The 17,894-nt window shown below is 51.4% G+C and overlaps 1 protein-coding gene across 3 annotated transcripts in view; it reads left to right on the top strand.

Moving 5' to 3' along the window:
* The first annotated feature begins 886 nt into the window (after positions 1-886).
* NFAT5 (nuclear factor of activated T cells 5) overlaps positions 887-17,894 on the top strand; it is a 56,842-nt gene continuing 39,834 nt past the window's right edge. For 2 of the 3 annotated variants that reach the window (XM_084532983.1, XM_084532982.1), the window contains exons 1-2: positions 887-1,094; positions 16,649-16,774. In XM_084532983.1, the coding sequence (XP_084389109.1) occupies positions 1,022-1,094; positions 16,649-16,774 (199 nt within the window). In that variant the 5' untranslated portion in view covers positions 887-1,021. Of the gene's footprint in view, positions 1,095-16,648; positions 16,775-17,894 lie in introns of those variants that run through there. The other variant, XM_084532984.1, reaches the window with a different exon arrangement.

The following is a 17,894-nucleotide window of genomic DNA, read 5'->3' as shown; positions in this document are numbered from 1 at the left end:
GCAGACTTCTTTGGGGACAATGCAGTTTTGGGGACAATGCAGATGTTTTTTGGGGACAAGATGAATGTTTTTGGGGGACAAGGTGGACTTTTTTGGGGACAACGCAGATTTTTTGGGGACAATGTATATATTTTTTGCGGACAAGATGGAAATGTTTTGGGGACAAGATGGACATTTTTTGGGGACAAAGCAGACTATTTTTAGGGACAAGGCAGACGTTGTTTGGGAACAATGCAGACTGTTTGGGGGACAATACAGATTTTTTTGCGGACAACGTAGACGTTTTTGGGTGCAAGGCGCACGATTTCTGAGGACGATGCCGACGTTTCTCGGGACGAGGCAGCCGTGACCCCGCCGCCGCCTCCCCTCCTCTCCCCTCACGGCCCCGCTCGGGGCCCCTCACTCCCCCCCCCCCCCCCCCGTTCTAGACGTTTCCTCGCCCCCCGCCCGCGCGCGGCCCCCCCCTCCCTCCTCTCTCTCCCGCCTCGCCCCGCCCCTCCCCACGAGGCCCCGCGCACGCGCGCTGCGACTCCGCCGCCGCCAGCCGGAGAGCGAGAACAGCGCCGCGAACCGCTCGGCGCATGCGCGCGGGGCCCGGCCGGGAGGGGGGGGCCGTTCCTCCCCCCGCCCCTCCCGGTGCGCATGCGCGGGCCGGCGGCGCCGGGGTTCCTGGCGCGCGCCCCCTCCCCGCGGGCCGCGCAGGCGCAGAGCGGCAGCGGAGGGGGCGGGCGGGCGCGTTCCGTTGGCAGCGGCCGGCTCCTGTCAGCGGCGGGTGGCGGCGCCCGGTCCCCACGGCGAGCGGAGCCCCCGGCCCGGCCCGGCCCCAGCCCACCCGAGCGGACCCGACCCGAGCGCACCCGACCCGACCCGGCCTGACGCGCGGCCCCGGCCCCGGCCCCGTCCCACCGCCGCCGCCACCGCCCCCCCGCCCGCCGCTTCCCTCCCCCCCCCCCCCCAACCCTTCAGGCCCGGCCCGGCCCCGCTGCCGCCGCCCCTCGCCCCGCCGGGCCGCGGAGCTGCGATGCCCTCGGACTTCATCTCTCTGCTCAGCGCCGACCTCGACCTCGAGTCCCCCAAGTCGCTGTACTCCAAGGGTGAGCGGGGCCCCGGGACCGGGCCGCGGGGCCGACCCCCCCCCCCCCCCCCCACCTCAATCCTCTCCCCTCACAATTTCCCCCCCCCCCCCCCTCCCGGGCTCGGGCCGGGCTCCCCCGGGCGCATTCCAGGCCGTTTCCCGCAGGAATGTGTCCCGACGGGTTCCGGCGGCGGCGGGGGGCTCGCGGCTGCCGCCTCCCGACCGGGCCGCGGCCGGGAACGCGGATGCGGCCCCGTTCACCCCGGGAGGCCGCGGCCCGGCCCCCCCCCCAGCCTCGGGGCTCGGCCTGGCGGGGCCCTGCGGGGTCCCCGGGGCTGGGGGGCAGCGCCCGGAGGGTGCAGGGCGGGGGGGGGGGGAGGGGGCCGTGGGTAACACCGGAGCAAAGATTAAAGGTTTTTTTTTTTTATATAGTTTTTTTTTTTTTTTTTTTTTATGAAGCTGCTCGCAAGGCGCTTATTAACCGTGAGTCATGTGTCATTAGTGCCAAAGCTGAAAGAAAGAAAAGCGCGGCCACGAATGAAAGTGCAAGTCCGGAGCTCGCGGGCTGCCCGCGGCCAGCGCCTCGCTGCGGGGCCTGCAGCTGTCAGGGGGTGGGGGGGGGGCTGGGGGGTCACTGGGGGCCTGGGGCTGCAGGGGGCTCCTGGGGTAACCGGGGGCGTGGGGCTGCCGGGGGCTGCGGCCTCCTGCTGTCTGATGTGCTCCAGTTGGCTTTGGTTCTGGTGAGGACAATGGAAGGGAGAAGCGTTTTGAGCCAGGGCAGATCTAGTAAAATAAACCAAAAATTCAGCTGTTAAAACCCCATCAAATGGGTCTTCCAAATTCCCAATTCAATCAATAAAAAATGTAGGTTATTAAATAAGGAGGAAAACGTCTGAAATAAAAGCCTTCCGTGTAAGGCACGGGACTTCTTCGAGGACTCACGCTTAATTGAGCAGAACTTGTGAGCTCACCGCTCCTACTGTGAATGCTCCAAAATCGTAATTTGTTTCTAGTTAACAGGATGGCTGAGTGGCTGGGTCAGGTAGGAAGAGCTGCTTGGAAGGGTTGATTAAGAGCACATTTTCCCTCTGGCAGTGCTGATGTGGGGTCAGAGCTAGCAGGGGGCTGCAGAAGGACGTCTCAGGCTTCGAGTGGCCGTAACGAGCCTCCTGGTGCGAGCGAGAGGGCGCGTGATAGGGGCGTGCAGCGCAGTGAGTGGCCATAAAGAGGCCGAGGCAAGGATTGCTCTTTATGTTTTGTCATAACAAGAGATCAAGGAGATGTTAATTGAAATGCATTTTAATTTAAATTGAAATTTAGAATGAATGAATACGCTTTTACAGCAATAATTAATCTGTTCTCTTTGCTGCAAGGTATGTTTGTACGACTTTAGCGGGATTTAGGAAAAGGTATTAGCGGTTATCTGATTAATCAGAACACGCTCGGTTGCTTTTTTATTTAGTTTTATAGATAGAGACAGATAAACTTATCCTGTGGACTTACACTCTGGATAAACTTACCCCGTCAACTTATCCTTTGGATCAGAGCATAGGTGCACCTGATGAGATAAGGGAGAGGCCTGAACGCCGCGAGGGAGCCACAACTATGCATCTGTGATGAGGGCGTGCGAGGAGCTCCTCGGCAGCGCGCTCCCAGGGCTGCAGCTGAACTGGGGCCAGTAACTTCTCGGCTGGGCCCTAGCTGCGGGCCTGGCAGTGTGAGCAGGGTGACAGAGCGATGCTCTTGTCCCAGTGTGCTCAGGGCTGCTCGCTGGCATGTGTTGGAGATGAGAGCACGGACGTGGGCCAAACCGTGAGGTTGGGGTCTTTGTGGCAGCCCCGAGGCTTTCTGGTGTTTGTACTTGAGTTTGTTGGAGCTCAGGTAGAAGAACATCAGTGTGCGGGTTGAAATGTGCTTGTCTGCTCTTTAAGAAAAGAGAAAACCTGCAGTTAGATTTGAAGCTGCAGTGACTCGAGACGTGGCTCATGGTAGCCCAATTTTTGTGGTATCGTTTGGCCCGTTCCCTGGAGGGGCTGAGTTATGTCATCAGGGCACGCTGTCGCTACGCATTAATGTTTTTGCTTGTGTGGTCCTTTCAGATCAGATTTTTGTTTTCATCTTCCTGTCAAAATGTTCAGCAAAACTTCAGAAAACACATAGACTGAGGTGAAACGGCGATACAAAGCGAGCATCAGTAACTTAAAATTTGATCCGATTATTCATCTGATTTTTTTTTTCCTGTTATATTTACCTTGGGAAAGAGAATATTTTCCTCTGAGTATCCAAGTACTTTCTCTCCCGGTTTATGCTGTTGCGTAGTTCCGTGAGCCGTTCCAGCCAGCACGAATCCACTCTTGCCGAGCTCAAAACACTCTCGTCCCCTTTTCCCTCGCTGCTCTGCTCGTGCCAACGTTTCTGTAGCCGTGCAGTGAGCTGGGCTGGGGAACCAATGCTATCAAAATTAACTCTGCTCTGCCCTTCTTCCTTCTCACCGTCCCCCGCCCCCAGAAAAGAAGGGGAAGAGAAGCTGTGCTTTGACCCAGATGAGTCTCCTGCCCGTGTTTGCTGTGGGCCCTCATGAATGACTTAGGCTGACTCAAGGACGGGACATGTGAGAACTGGCTGTGGGGAAGGGTGGGACCACTCCTCCAGCGGCCGTGCCAGCTTGTGTTGGCTGAAAATGATAGTGAAACAGCCCAAATTGCAGGCCTCTGCAACCTGACCGGTTACGGCTGTTAAAAATAAAATAAACGCGGAGCGTTGGTGCCCAGGCCTGCTGCCGGGGCTCATCCCCGCGGCATCTGAAGAACTGGCTTGTGCTGAGGACTAGAAATCCAGCTTCCTAAATACTGATGGTATTTCTAAAATGTGAATGCTTGGTGGCTCTTGCAGAAGGATGGGAGCTGCTGGTGAGATGCCTGAGATGACCAGAAATCGCGGCCTTCCCATCTTTACGTAACGCGCTGTCCTTCTTGAAATAAAACAACCAAAATGTGCATACAAATTAGTAATGGAGTAGAAAAATCACTGGAGCGTAAAACCGAAAACCTTGAGGCCAGTTGTGCTGTGGTCGAGCATCACACGCAGCATTCAAGCCTAACAAAGTTAGCTATTCATGACGAACGGGCAGAGGGAAAAAATGTGATGAAAGCAGTTCATCCAGCGTCAGGTACTGAATGTGAGCCGATGAAATGTGCTGCTCTAACTAACGCGCTCATTGTAAGCAACTAAAAAGTAACGTGTGTACTGAAAGGTGCGTTTTTTTTCGCTGGAGCAAGTAAGATCAGAAGTTTGTAGCCCCCCTACTCCCCCCCTCTGTTTTTGCTTCACATATCTGAGCAACTGTGAAGCTGCGAGACTTTCTGGAACTGGAAGCAACAAGAAAAATGTTCGCAGTGTCCTAAATAGCTCCCTTGCCCTGGAAACGTCACACAGGCACAACTCCGTTTCCTTCCCTGCTTCAGTGACTGTAGCCTACTTGTGCTCGCCGAGCCGCCGATGCAGGACACGTGCTGCTTGGCGATGTTTTTTCTACTAGAACCGAGAGGTAACTCCGGCAAGACAGTGAGTGAATTATCTCCAGGAGGTGGAACAGACGCTTTACACAAATCTTAAGGCTCTGCTTTTAGTTTTGAAGTTTAGAACTAATTCCAGCAGTTTGGTAATAGAAATAACACGTGGATTTTAGCTGCTTTTTGCACCTCCCAGAAGGTGCCAGGGCAGACAAACCGTGCCGAGTGGTGCCGACGGGGACGGCCTGCATGTGGCCGGGGTTGGGGCATAAGGCAGTGGGACGTGGATTCTGCCAGAGTTCCTGAAGCTCTGTCAGCCTTGCAGATCTCTGCTTCGCTTTTGAAGCTTTCTAGCTACTTGGCTTTAAAATCAGAGCTCTGGAGTGTGTTGCTGCAGGATGATCATGTCAGGATTTGGGGCTGGGGAGGACGTGGAGTCCCCATCTCTCGTGCCGTAACTCGAAGAGTGTGGGGACGGTGCTGTGTGAGCAGCCCCGCGCCGCTGCCTGTTCCCACCCATGGGCTGTTCTCCAAATTGTGCCAGCTCGATTGTTTTCTCGTGTCTGCGAGCTGAATGGGATTGGGAAACCAACCTAGAATGAGTGCGTTGTGCTTTTGATCGGGTTTTCTGACGTCGTTCTGCCCCCTGCTCTAATTTACTGTGCAGCTGCACAAGCGGCGGTGTCGAGACAAGACCGGGCATCTCGAGGGCTGGGATTAGCGGCCGGGGAAGTAGCAGATGAGGTGGAACTGCCAAACCGGCTCTGTGCAGGAGGGGATGCTCCTCGAGGTGTGCCTCCTGCTGCCCAAAGGCTGCCAGCCCAGGGGCCGTGTGGGGCTCTCCACGGCACAGCACCTCCCCCTGCCCCTGAGCTGCTCCTTGCGGTGGGTGCTGCTGGCTCTGGGGGTGTGCACAGTGCGTCGATGTGCCACCCTGCATCCCTTGTGCTTTGTTTCGCTCTGGAAAGTTCTGTCTGCGTTTTCCAGGCTTACTCCAACAGCTCTGGGCTTCAGTCAGTCCAGGACCTGCATATTTGAAATCCATCAAAGCTGCTCATGAGGGGAATCTATAGCATGTTGCTCCTCAGCATAGTCAAGAACCTTTTATTTTGTCCTTTGTTTCCCAGATCGTAGGTTAAGACCATCCAATTTTTATAAGGCACCTGATCTTTCTTGGCTTATTTATAAGCTTTCAACAGAATATTTGATGACTCTTGGGGTCTGTTGATTAATAAAAACAATTGCCAGACTTCATATAGTCATATGGAGTCTTGGTCTGATTGATCACATTGATACACAGATTAGTTAGATTTAGGTGGAAATTACTTGGAGTTGGAGAAAACGAGGGAATAGAAATGATTTCTTTTGCAAAGAAGACAGCAGCCTGGCCTGGCTTTGCAGTTCAGATACACCGGTAAGCCGTGCAGAAATTGATGAGTGGCCAAAGTGCAGGTGGAGTAAGGTATGTGCTCATCTCCGTGCGGTTATCACGTGTGTTATCTTCCCTGTGTTTATGTAAAGAGTAAACCGATGAGGTTGAAAATACTGAGCCCGGCTGGGGCTTTCCCATCACGAAGTGCAGCGATTGTCTCGGCACCGACTGCCAAGAGCTCGGGTCGAGCTGAGCTGTGTTTAGCAGTGGGGTTGTGCTGGGCGCATAAATCCCGCAGTGACTGCTCTTTGCAGAAGGCGCGGCGCTCTAGCAGCGTTTGAAATGCAGGTGCCTCACGTCCCTTCTGCTACGGGGCTCGCTTGGGTGCTTCTTGGTGAGCTGGGTGCTGAGCATCGCGGCGAGGCTGGGAGGAGGAGAGGTTTCTCTGGTTACAGAAACGCGCTGAAGAATCGCTCTCCCAGCCCTGTCGATCTGTTGTCCCTGCAGCGGCTGGAAAGGCTTTATGGTTGTTTTGTAAACAGTTGGGAGGGATTTCAGATCATCTTACAGAGCTTGTAAAACAAATGCAAAATGCCGAAGTAACACAAAGTTCTGTTGTTAAAAGCAGATTTGAGTTGTGGTAAAGTTCAGGCTGTTTGGTGAGCAAACAAAGATGCTAACGCCCAGCAAGGGGAAGCCTACAGAGAAGAAAGAGGCTTAAAGACAGGAATGAAAAGTTTTTGTGCGGGGGAGCTTCACTCCAGTTCAGGCACACGGACACCCCCAGGCCAGCTGCTTCAGTCTCATGGTTTGCAGGCCTGACTTTGTACGGATTTGCTGAGCAGCAGAATCTGCAAGTTTTGATAGCAGCACTCCGGAGTGATGGGAAAAGAATAAGCCGGGGAGCAGTAACTGCTGGCTGTTTGTTCCCTTGCACGTGGGGGAACACCATCTACTCACACGGCTGTTAACTGATGGTGGCTGTGCAGGCTGCTTTGTAAAACAGGGCAGGGAGAGGCGAGTTGTGCGTGCCAACCCGTCCCATTGAGGTTCTGCTCTGCTCCCATCTGCGTGCTGCTGGCGGCAGTGGCAGAGATTGTGCCAGGCAGCCCCTGCCTTTGTGTGTGCAGTTGGGTTGGGGTGCAGCAGCAGCATCAGGACCTCTCTGTGCCTGTTTCCAGCTAAAGTTCGTCTCAGTTTAATATTAGGAATGATGTCTCCCATTTTTTTTTTAATTTTTAAGTAGTTTGGTATTTTTTAGGGGAAAAAAGTGTCTTGGTTTAGAACATGCATTCCAATTAAAACAGTGACAGATAATTGCCCTGGTTTTGTCTCGTAAGTAAATGTTGCAGACCCCAGGAACTGGATTTAGGCTTGGTACAGCAGTGAGGGTACTGGTTGTGCAGGGGCAGGACAGGAGCTGTGTGTGTTGTGCTGCCGCCGAGGCTTGCTGGGGACTGCAGCCACTTGGGTCTGAGCATCTCTGCGGGTGGAGACTCTGCCACCGCTCTGGGCAACCCGTGGCAGTGTCTGACCAGCCTCAGGGGTTAAAAATAACTCAATAGATCTGGTCTGTAAGTATATCTGAGTGAGCGTGGTCAGGGCCCTTCCTTTGCCCGTGCGCAGATTTCATCCGGGTATCAAACTTTTGTTTTTCTTCTAGGGCATCTGAGTTGCGGACAGAGCCACCTGCCGCTCCTTGAAACTTGAGCCCTGCCTGGAGTGGAATTGCTTTTTAATTGGGTGGGGAGATCTTTTTATTTATTTATTTTTTGTTTTGTGGCCTGAAAGGATTCAGTTCAAGCTTTGGTACTTTAAGTTCTGTGCTCTCACTTAAGGAGGAAAAAAAAAAAGTGCTTTGAGAGGTGTGGTAGCAGGGAAGGGATTAGGTTGTTCAGAGTAAAATGAAGAACTGCTCGTCGTGCAGGTATGCCAGCACATTAGTACAACAGCAAAAGAATTCATTTGGTAAGATTACCTCTCTGCCCCTGAGCCAGGGAATCTGTGGGGCTTTATTTTTATGGAATTAAGCTTTCAGGCGTGGATGAAAGCAAGTTGAAGCACTGGGAGTTTGAAGCAGACACTTAGTGTAGTGGGCTACTAATTACCTGTTGAAGAAGCTCTGAGAGCGAGGTTCCCCTCGTGGAATTTGAGGAGGGGAACGTTAACTGTCGGGGGAGATGTGAGGTGTAACGCGGTGTGCTGTGCTTTCTGAGGGCTGTGGCAGCGTACTGTAAGCGTGCTGGGGCAGAGACATGAGGAGTCCCCAGCAGCTTTTGACAGGGATGCTATATCGGTCCGGATAGGATCATTATCAGCGTGCTAGCTGATTATCTCCATGACCTCTAACCCTCTGCGGGCTTACCCTCTGTTACGGTGCCTTGCCTTCAATCCACGTCAAGCCTGAGCGTCCCCAGTGCTGTGTGTACAGAACTGAAGGAGAATTGAGTGGAGCGGGTGGGAGAAGAGCCTGAAAGGCACGGACGGGATACCGCAGACAGACAGTGCCTATTTGTTATTTTTCATGGCTCCAGAGATAAAAGACACCCAGTGCAATGACCCGGCAGCAGTTTAAAACAAGATAGGCCGATATTTTGGTACGCTGTTTGATTATAGAAACAGCTGATAAATGCTCTGGGTAGAAAAAGTATGAATGAGTCGGGAGCTGTAGGGTTTGTAGGGCATGCAGCCGCTCAGGGCAGCCCGTAAGCCAGGGACCAGTCTGTAGCTGGTTGTTAGAACCTGGAAGCTATTCTGTTCTAAGCTTCCTGGTGGAAAAAAAAAGCTTTCTTGTGAGCTTTACTTTGCAGCTTGCTGCTGTCAGAGAGGAGAGATGGCCTAATCAATACTCAGTTTGATTTGGTATCACCATCCTTGTGTTTTATGTGTCTTGGCAATTCCAGACCAGTTACTCCACTCATTCTTTCACTGCTGTTCTCCCTCTGATTCCATTGGGATTTTAGCTCTGCAGTACAGAAAATAACTTTTTATCCACGTTTTGCCATTAAATATTTGGCTTCGGTTCCTACTGGTCTCCTGAGAGTGATCTGTGAACATGTTTGAGAACTTGCTTAACGCTTTCCATACCTGATTTTACAAACAGCTGGCATCTGGGTTTCCGTGAGGAGCTCCTTCCAGGTGCTGTGTTGGTCACAAACACAGCCTGGGGGTTTGGCGTGCCTCTCGCTGCTGCCTCCCAGCCTGGTGCACATCAGCAGCGCTGCTCCTCGGATGGTGTGGGGCCAGGAGAAGGGAGCCCTGGGACCTCGTGCTCTGCAGGGTGTGCTTCGTACGAATCCTCTTCAACACGTGAGTCTGCTGCAGCATTCCAGCTCACTAGGAAGGATTTTGTGCCCAATTTTTTTTTTTTTTTTTAATTTTTCCTGTTTTCCTGTTCCAGCCTGAGCACGTTCAGAGCAGCCCGCAGCGGCTGTCGGTGTGCTGAGCGGGTGGCCCAGCTGTGCCGTGTTTGAGGCGCCTTGGGCACCGAGGCAGCATCCAGGTGGCCTCCCTTTGCTTCGTGTCCTTCAGCATTGGGGCAGTTTTACCCGCTCACATGGGATCTTGCAATAGCCGGGGGAAACTGGTGAGATACAGGAACCTCGCGTGTGGTTTGTGGGCTCCAGGTGGTCGGTGTGCTAGGGAGCATGTCAAGGCTCAGGAGCACAGTTCCTAACCCCGTGTTTATTGTAAAATACTGAATCCGAGAAGTGGCTGCAGTGCAGTGAAAGGCTGTCTGCTCCCCAGGGCAGGGGGCACGGCACCGAGCTCCTGGAGTTTGGGGCATTTGGACACAGCTCTCAGACACGGGCTGGGATTTGGGTGCTCCTGAGGGGAGCCTGGAGTGGGACTTGGTGATCCTGGTGGGTCCCCTCCAGCTCAGGGTATTCAATTCTGCTGCTCTGTGACTCTGGTTCAGGTGCCGTGTGGCACCTACAGGACTGGCATCGCTGGTGGGAGCACCTCCGTGTTTCCAGGGAATTTTGATTTTGAAACAATAGCAGTGTTTTAAGGTGGGTGATAGATAGATAGGGCTGATCTTTGTTCTTTGGACATTGTGTGGTGGTGGGTTTGAGCATTCGAGAATGTCAGGGTGGTGACAGAGTGTGAAGGCAGGAGAAAACCAATTAGCTTTAAAATTCAGTTTAGTGTAGAATCTCAAATGAAGAAGTGTCCTTGTTGTAGCATTTCCTATAGTTGTTACATGGCAAAATGGAGTTGTTTGAGTTGCTAATTGAATTGTCACACCTGGCATGTTCGGAGCCTTTCCTAAGGATAAGCTCAGCTCAGCTTCCAGTGTGCTGGAGGATCAAAGCATGGCAGCGCTGGACTGCTTTCTTCTAACTCTTAAGGTATTGCCAACAGGTGTTTTTTTTTCTTTTTCTTCCCATTCTGGGCTATGCGAGATGTGCATCTTTAAGCACTCCTCGTGTGTAACCGAGTCTTTCAGCCGTGGCTGAGAGGTTTAAGGGGTTTGTGGAGCGGTGCCCCGCGGCGTTGAAGGACTTGGGGTTCTGTCGTTCCTTGGTTCTCTGCCTTGTCCCTCGTGGTGCTTTATTGGTTTCTTGGAGTTCTTGGGGTTTGCTCTGGAATTTACAACTGCATGGGGCAGATGCTTCACTAAGTCATTACCGGGCCGTTTCTTGAAGGGACGCTCAGTAAATAAAGTCGTTCTCTCTCTGAGATTTGTAAAATTGGATGCAAACAAGACCCAGGATTTATGCTGTCTGTCTGCATTTATAAAGTCCTCTTTGAGCTGTGAATGGGGATGACTGAAACACAGCCAGGAAAGCTTTATTTGATATTTGGATGTATGCCATAAATAGAGTTCAGCTAACACATGCCTTTGTCAGTTGCTGAAATTCAACTTTAAAGGGATTAATTTCTCAACCCTACCCTGCTGTGCAGAATCGTGAATATTAACAGCTTTTCTGGAGGTTGGTGGCGTTCTGCAGTAACCGGGTTGGGCTCGGTTATGGGTTGGTTGCAAGATTACCCTTCTAATAGCAGCATTTTGGTACGAATTCTTGCTTCTTTTAAAAAAAAAAAAAAAAAAAAAAAAAAAAGGGAAGGAAGGAAAAACTTTTCAGATTTCATTTATTTATTTTTAAATACGAGAGGCAATGATCCTGCTGTTGTGATAAAAAGTTAATGACTTTGCTGGTTAATAATGTATTACTGATCATCGTTGTTTAAAATAGAAGTGTGCATCCCTCAGCAAGCTCTTCTCTCCTCGTTGCTAACACTCGTGGCGCGTTTCTGTGTCGGAGCAGCGATGCTTGCAGGCAGGGTTTGGACTTTACAGCGTCCGGTGCTGCATCATCAGCACAGAGCCTCGGCTGCGACTTGGGAGTGGGGTTGCAGCAGCACAAACTTTGTAATCAAAGTTTTCTAGGGCAGGCAGAGTGATGGCATCTGCCTCTCCCTGCGTGCTCATGAATCATGTTGATTTAGGGTTCGCTTCTTTTGTCTGAAGCCAGAGGGGACTGGAAGGAAGATTTTATGTTTGGCTGTGTAAAACATCCTTGTATACACTGCAGTTTCTTTGAAAACCTGCCACTGTTGCTGTAGCAATCCAGTTCTGCCAGCGAGAGGAGCGCTGGCGGGTGGCCTGGCTGCTCTCCGCGGTGTGAGCGGGGGCCCGCGGCTCATCCCGGCTCATCCCGGAGCTGCGAGGTGTGACGGGGCTCGTGGGAGTGCCAGAGCAGGAGAGTCAGACCGACGGCTTGTAGGGCGCTCCAAGGGGCGTGCATCAAGGCCAGTCGGTAGGATGTTAGAGGAAACAACAAAAAAAGGAACACACCAGTCCTTCGTGGTCACAGGCTGATCTGGCCCCTGGCCCTGTCCTGCCTTGGTGCGGCAGTGCCGTCCCCTCTCACCACCCTCTGCAGACTCCCAGTGCCTCCATGGAGCTCCGGGGTGCTCCTGCCATCCAGCCATCGTCCCGCACTGCTGTAATGAACTCGCTCAGAGCTCCTCTCCTGGTGCCCTTGGTGGGTGTCTGGAGGGGGCCGGGGGTGGGCAGAGAACGTGGCAATCGGATGCTCCTGCGGGTTCTTCCTGACAGCCCGCGCGCTGCCTTGGAAGTGCTCCCACACCCAGGCTTTGTGTACAGCGAGTCCGTGAGGGTCACAGGACACCAACGTTTGGCAACAAAGCAAGGCTTTGCTTGTGCGCCGAGCGTTTCGGGCTGCTGGAACTCTCCCACCCCTCCGTCATTCTTTGAAACCCTTTTGTGAGCGGAGCTATTGTGGCGGAGCTGTTGGCATCCAGCGCGCTCAGCCACCACACCGTATTGTTGGGCCTAGGCTCTGCGCTGCTGGGTAGAGCCAAACTCCGTGTTTAAAAATAAAAGAAAATGCATAGTGTCCTCGGACAGAATCAGAGCCCTTGGTTTTTCAGGTGTAGCATAGATTTGGGGTTCAGTGCCTTTTCCAAAAGGATCCAGAAGCCCCTGACTTGCACGTGTAGCTGTACTAAATCGCAGCTGCCTTCCGAGCGAGGAGTGCCAGGCCTGTGGCTTTAAAGCTCACCCTTCAACCTGAACTGTTGGAGTCACAGAATCTGTGTGCACGCATGGGTACTCTGAACCTGATTTTTTATGCTTACCTGGGGATGTGGTGGAACATGGGCACTGCTTTTTCTTCCTAGGGTCTCTTTCATTGGCAGAGTATGTGTGCTCCATTGGACTTTTCTCACAGCCCATGTAGCTGAAACTATTGCAGATTCATGCGCTTCTAATTGTTTTTTTTTTTATAAATGTAGTTCCTTATAAGCAGCTGTCTTTGCCTATTTGCTGTCTGATCAGCTTGGAGTACGTCCTGAGAAGGGGTTTCTGCTAGCACGCTGCCAGCTGATGGGGAGAGTGCACCAAGGTTTTGGCTAATCTCTGGTGTGACCGTCATGTGCTGCGGCAAGGAAATGGCCTGGGAAGAAGCAGCCAGGGCTGTGTGGGTATTAGAGCATGCTGAGGAGACTAACAGCGCTAGGGATCAAGTGGGCGGCCGCTCGGTGCGGAGAGCTTATTAAAACACAGGGATTATCTTTGCTGTTGTTCAGGAGGCCAGAGGAGCGGGGAGAGATTTCCAGGATGTGCGCCTAAGGGCCAGGCACCGCCACGACCTGTGGAAAACGCCCCGGCTCCGCGCCCCCTGCAGCAGCTTCGTGAACCAGTCCCGGCACAGGGAGAGCTACCGGGGCACTAAGTTGCTGGAGATCTCAGTTCTGAGGCTGGACAGCTGAGATTCCTGCGTGGCTGCAGCTGGGAATCACCGGGGCCGCTCAGCGTGGGGAGCTGCAGGGAAGTCCTGCGAGCACCGCGAGCGAGGGAGTGCGGGCGCTGCGCCTTGGGTTTGCTGCCTTAGTGCTGAGCTGATGGTTTGCAGCTGCTTCCATTAGCTGTCCTGGGGAAACTCCTTCGCTTTCCTCTCCCCACCTCCCATCCAGCTGAAGTGACAGAGTCTGTCTCCATTCCAGTGCGAAGCTGAGCACGGAGCGACCCGGTCTCAGTGGTGTGCAGCTCCCCAGGTGCTGCAGGTCCAGCAGTGCATGGCACTGGGTGAGTGCTGCTGGCGGCCCTGCCTCGTGTCCGGGCTGCTGCTGCTGCTCCTGGCCCTGCTGTGCTTGTGCTGAGCATCTCTGCTACCGTATTGCTTTAATTGGTTTTCATTAATATTTCGACTCTGAGTGCTTTGTGCAGTTTCAGGCAGCACACTGGCAAAACCTTGTGCTCCCCAGGTGTCAAACTTTGCTGCCTGGGGTGCTGGCTCGGTATGTGGGGCCGTGCTGGTCGGTACAGCCACGTGAAATGCAGTTTTCTGACCTGGCAGCATAACTGGCAGGCACATCAAAGTTCCAGGCAGCTGATCGGAGAGATTACGCTGGCAGCATAATCGGATAAAGGGCAGTTGAAGAAACTTGACACTTAGAGGGCTTTTTTGTAAATCTGCCCTTCCCCGGGTGTCCTTGATTTCAGTACCGGGATTTTCGAGGCCTGGGCTCACCCAGCTCGTCCAGCGAGGCATTTGGAGGGATGGTGTGAGATTTGGAAGCTCCCTGCGAGGAGGGCGTGCGATAGCCGATGGCACGGATGCGTGGCACAGAAACTGGTGAGGGTTTGTGGGGGGGGCTGAGTGTGATCCTCTTGGCTGCTGCCGAGCATTTGTTAGCTTTATTCTGCTTGTGTGTGGATCCTGTTTATACCTCATGATAACAATAACCCTGAAAAAGAGATTCCTTTTTTCCTATATGGAGAAAGAAAGTGTATTTATGGAGATTGTTGGGTGTAAATGGAGCTGCTGCTAGACTAGAACGGGATCTCGGCATCAACAGATACGTTCTTCAAGGGGATTCAAAAGAAGCAATGCATTACAAGGCACTTGTGCTGTCAGCTGCCCGAATCCTGACTCCTTTATTCACCACAGTGGCTGCTGAGGACAGGAATTTTGTTTACATATTTTTCCTGCTAATTAGACAGAAATATGTAATGATGCTAATTTCTTTTCTTTTCTTTTCTTCAAAAGCAATACTGGGTTTAGATAACAACAGCTTTTTCTTTTTGTGGATGTTTTCCACAGGAATAAATGCAAAGTTCTAGCAGAAGGAGTGTCTGTGTGTGTGTGTGTGTGTGCGCTCAAAACCAAACAAAAACCCAAACAGAAACCCCAAAGCGGTGATGGAGGTGAGCTGAGCAACGGGGAAGGGACTCAGCTATTTGGGAGCGACAGCAGGCACGGAGAGAAGCTGTATCCTCTGGGAAGAGTTGGTTTCCTTGCAGCAACTCTAATCTTTCTGGAATTTGTCAGTTTTTGCTTTAATGCTATTTATAGCGCAGCATATATAAACATTGGCCTGTGTTTAGGTGAAAACACAAAGTTTCATTTGAAGTCTGATCAGTTCAGAGCAGGTTTGATGTGGCAAGCTTTCTTAAAGGCACCGGCACAACTCGGATCCCTGAGGAAGGTTTGGGAACGGCAGTTCCTATAGCCCGGGTCACTGGGGGTGTGTGTTAGCCCGTGCCCTCAGGAAGACAACCTGGGACGTTTTCCACAGGCTGCGCTTAGGGCGGCTGCTTGCCTGGTGCTGGGTGCCATCCCCCAGTGCCTCAGGATGGGGCTGGCCGCACGGTGCAGGCACAGCAGGGTTTGGCTTGTAATGGTCTGGGGGAAAGTGCTTCAGTTCTAATGCTTGCTCCTCCTGCCCTCCCTCTCCTTATCGTGTCGATAGGGTTATTCACAGAGATCGTGCCTGTGATTGTGGTAGGTAAAATTACCGGTTCCCTGAGAAACGACACGCTTTGGGGGGTCTGGATCTGAGCATCCCTTTAAAGAGGCAGATTTGACCGAATCTTTGTCACTTTTAAGAAGTAAATATTTAAAACACACACACAAAAAACACAAAATCAAACCCTAAAGCTCAGTCCTACCTCATTACTTCATCGGCCTCCTGAATCAAGATGCTCGTCTTGAAGAAAACTTGTAATTCAGCAGGAAATAGACCAGCACACACCTTGTGGTTTCCAAATGCCACGTTCTATTTGGAGGCATTTTTGACGCATTGACAGCAGTGCCAGTGGCCGAGCTTACAGGGGCCTTTCAGCGTGGAAATAAGTAGACGTTGTCTCTGAAAGCTGCTGGGATTTTGTGGTTCACAAAGTATGCTGCCAGGCTGTGTCACTGATGCTTTTTGGACGGAAGCAGGTTGGTGTGAATGACACTTGCTGCTAAGTTTTACTGCCCAGCTGGGAAGCTGAGCCACAGTGACATTAAAAATCTGCCTTGAGCTTTCCATACCTGTCTCAGGCACGCAAATAATATTTATAAGGGATTTTCCTAGAGTTCCGTGGTGCAGAGCTGTGGATTCAGCTCGCATCTGTTCAGCTGGGTTGTTTGCATCCCCGCCTTGGGCGTTTAAAGCAGCCGTGCATCTTCCATGGGTCCCCTTGAAGAGGTGTGCTCAGAGCTGCGTGCCCGTGGCTGTAATTATCTCAGGTAACCTAACGATGCACTGGGAGGTGTTCGTGCAGAGCCCTGCCCAGCCGGGTGACCTGCTGCCAGCCCGTGTGCCTGGGCTGCTGCACCGTGCGGCTCTGCGACCCGAGTCACAAATCCCCTCTCAGGGGTCAGAGAGCTGCCGTGAATGCCGGTTGGGGCCAGCAGGCTGCTTGCCTAGGGGTGCCTGTGGCACTTTATCAAAAAGCTTACGGCAAGAAAAATGGAAATAAGGGATCTTAGGTAAGGAGCTGATGCTTTCCTGGGAGGGCTTTGTAAATGTTCTGCAGGTGATGGTGCTAGGTGAGTCTCTGAAATGCAGTTGCACAGGTTGGGCTCTGGCAGCGGGTTTGTCTTTGGTTCTCACGTGGTTCTTGGTATATGCCGGCAGCTCTGTCATTCGAAATGAGTACAGCTTCTGTGGAAGGTCATGAATTATTTCTTTGTTTGAACAAATTGGTGTTTTTGTTTCACTCTGGAGAACGTGTATCTTCGTGTTTCCGTGGTTTGTCTTCTGAAATAACTTTATTCCATAACGTTAGGGTCTCTGAGTACCTGATGTAACTTTTTAGGAAGCTTCTGAGAACGTCACATCATAGGTCATATCTTTTTAGACAAAACCAGTATTTCTTCTCTCTTACAGAGCATGATTTTTTTCTTAATAAACCCTTTTCCTTTTTGTTTTCCATTTGTTCAACAGAATCTGTCTATGACCTTCTCCCAAAGGAGCTGCAGTTACCACCTTCCAGAGAAACATCTGTAGCATCCATGAGCCAAACAAGCGGTGGCGAGGCAGGTTCGCCTCCTCCAGCTGTAGTCGCTGCTGGTAAGCATTCTCATTTATTCAGTGCTTTGTTAAGGTTTGTAACGTTCTGGCCAACATGAACAGTGCTGGCAAAGTTTTGATTGTAAAAAGTTGGTGGAGAAGTAGCCAAATTCATTCTAGGAGAACTTAGGTAGTATAAATCAAGCTAAACTAGGTGATCTAAACTACCAGCTCTTCTAAATTACTGGTTACTGTATTTCAGGGAGGATGTATCTATAAGAAACAAGTTATCTGTTTTGCTGTTCTTTATTACTCTCAGCACAGGCCTGTTAATTCCTAGAGTGCATTCTGGCTTCAGGGGTATACCTACCTGTTTGGAACTGAGTCAGAATGCTGACCGACTGTGTAACAATTCTAGCAAGCATCAAAAATGGGAGATTACGTTTTGGGCCGTGAAGGTTTTCGAGCTGTAGGGAGGAAGAGAGGTCATGCTTTCTTTTCAGAGGCCTGAGAAAGCTTAGTATTTAAACTCGATTCCAGCACAGCTCTACTGTAATGTATTACAAAATTTACATGTGCGTGAGAATGTAAAACATTAGTCAGGGTGGCACATCTGTAAAACTGAGAAATTGGTTATCTTTCTGAGAGCATATAAAAATGAGACATGACCTTTTTGTCTTTGTTTTCTGCTCCAGCTTACTCCTAGTCATGTTCTAGACTTTAGTCTAAAGCCTCTGTCATTGGTCTTCATTGAAAATAAAGTCTGGATTTAAGGGCAAAGCTCTCATTTGTGAGGTTAGTCTTAGTGCTGGTTTGCATCTGGAATTCTTGTCAGTAACCTCTATAGATTACTAAACATCTACGCGATGAGGAAAAAAGGAAAACTGATCGATGCATCTTTCTTCATTGGATGAGGGTTTTTGTTTTTTTTTTTTTTGCATAATTGGATCCCCGTGTGTCTTACAAGGTCATGTTCCACTTCCTGATTTGGTCTTAAGTTGTTGCTTGATTAAAATGTATATTTAAGGAGAGGATTCTAATAGCTGCATTGTTTCTTTTCCTCTGAGCTCATGTGCATTAAATATTTGTGTAAGAATGTTTCCCAGATTTGCATGGCACAGGAATCCTGGTCAGAACTAAAACGATATTATTAGACTTGTTGGAGAAACTTTACAGCACT

Source organism: Aythya ferina (genome assembly GCF_964211825.1).
Source record: "Aythya ferina genome assembly, chromosome: 12".
Classification (NCBI taxonomy): Eukaryota; Metazoa; Chordata; class Aves; order Anseriformes; family Anatidae; genus Aythya; species Aythya ferina.
The sequence above is the reverse complement of the archived record's forward strand: the minus strand, read 5'-3'. Positions and strand labels throughout refer to the sequence as shown.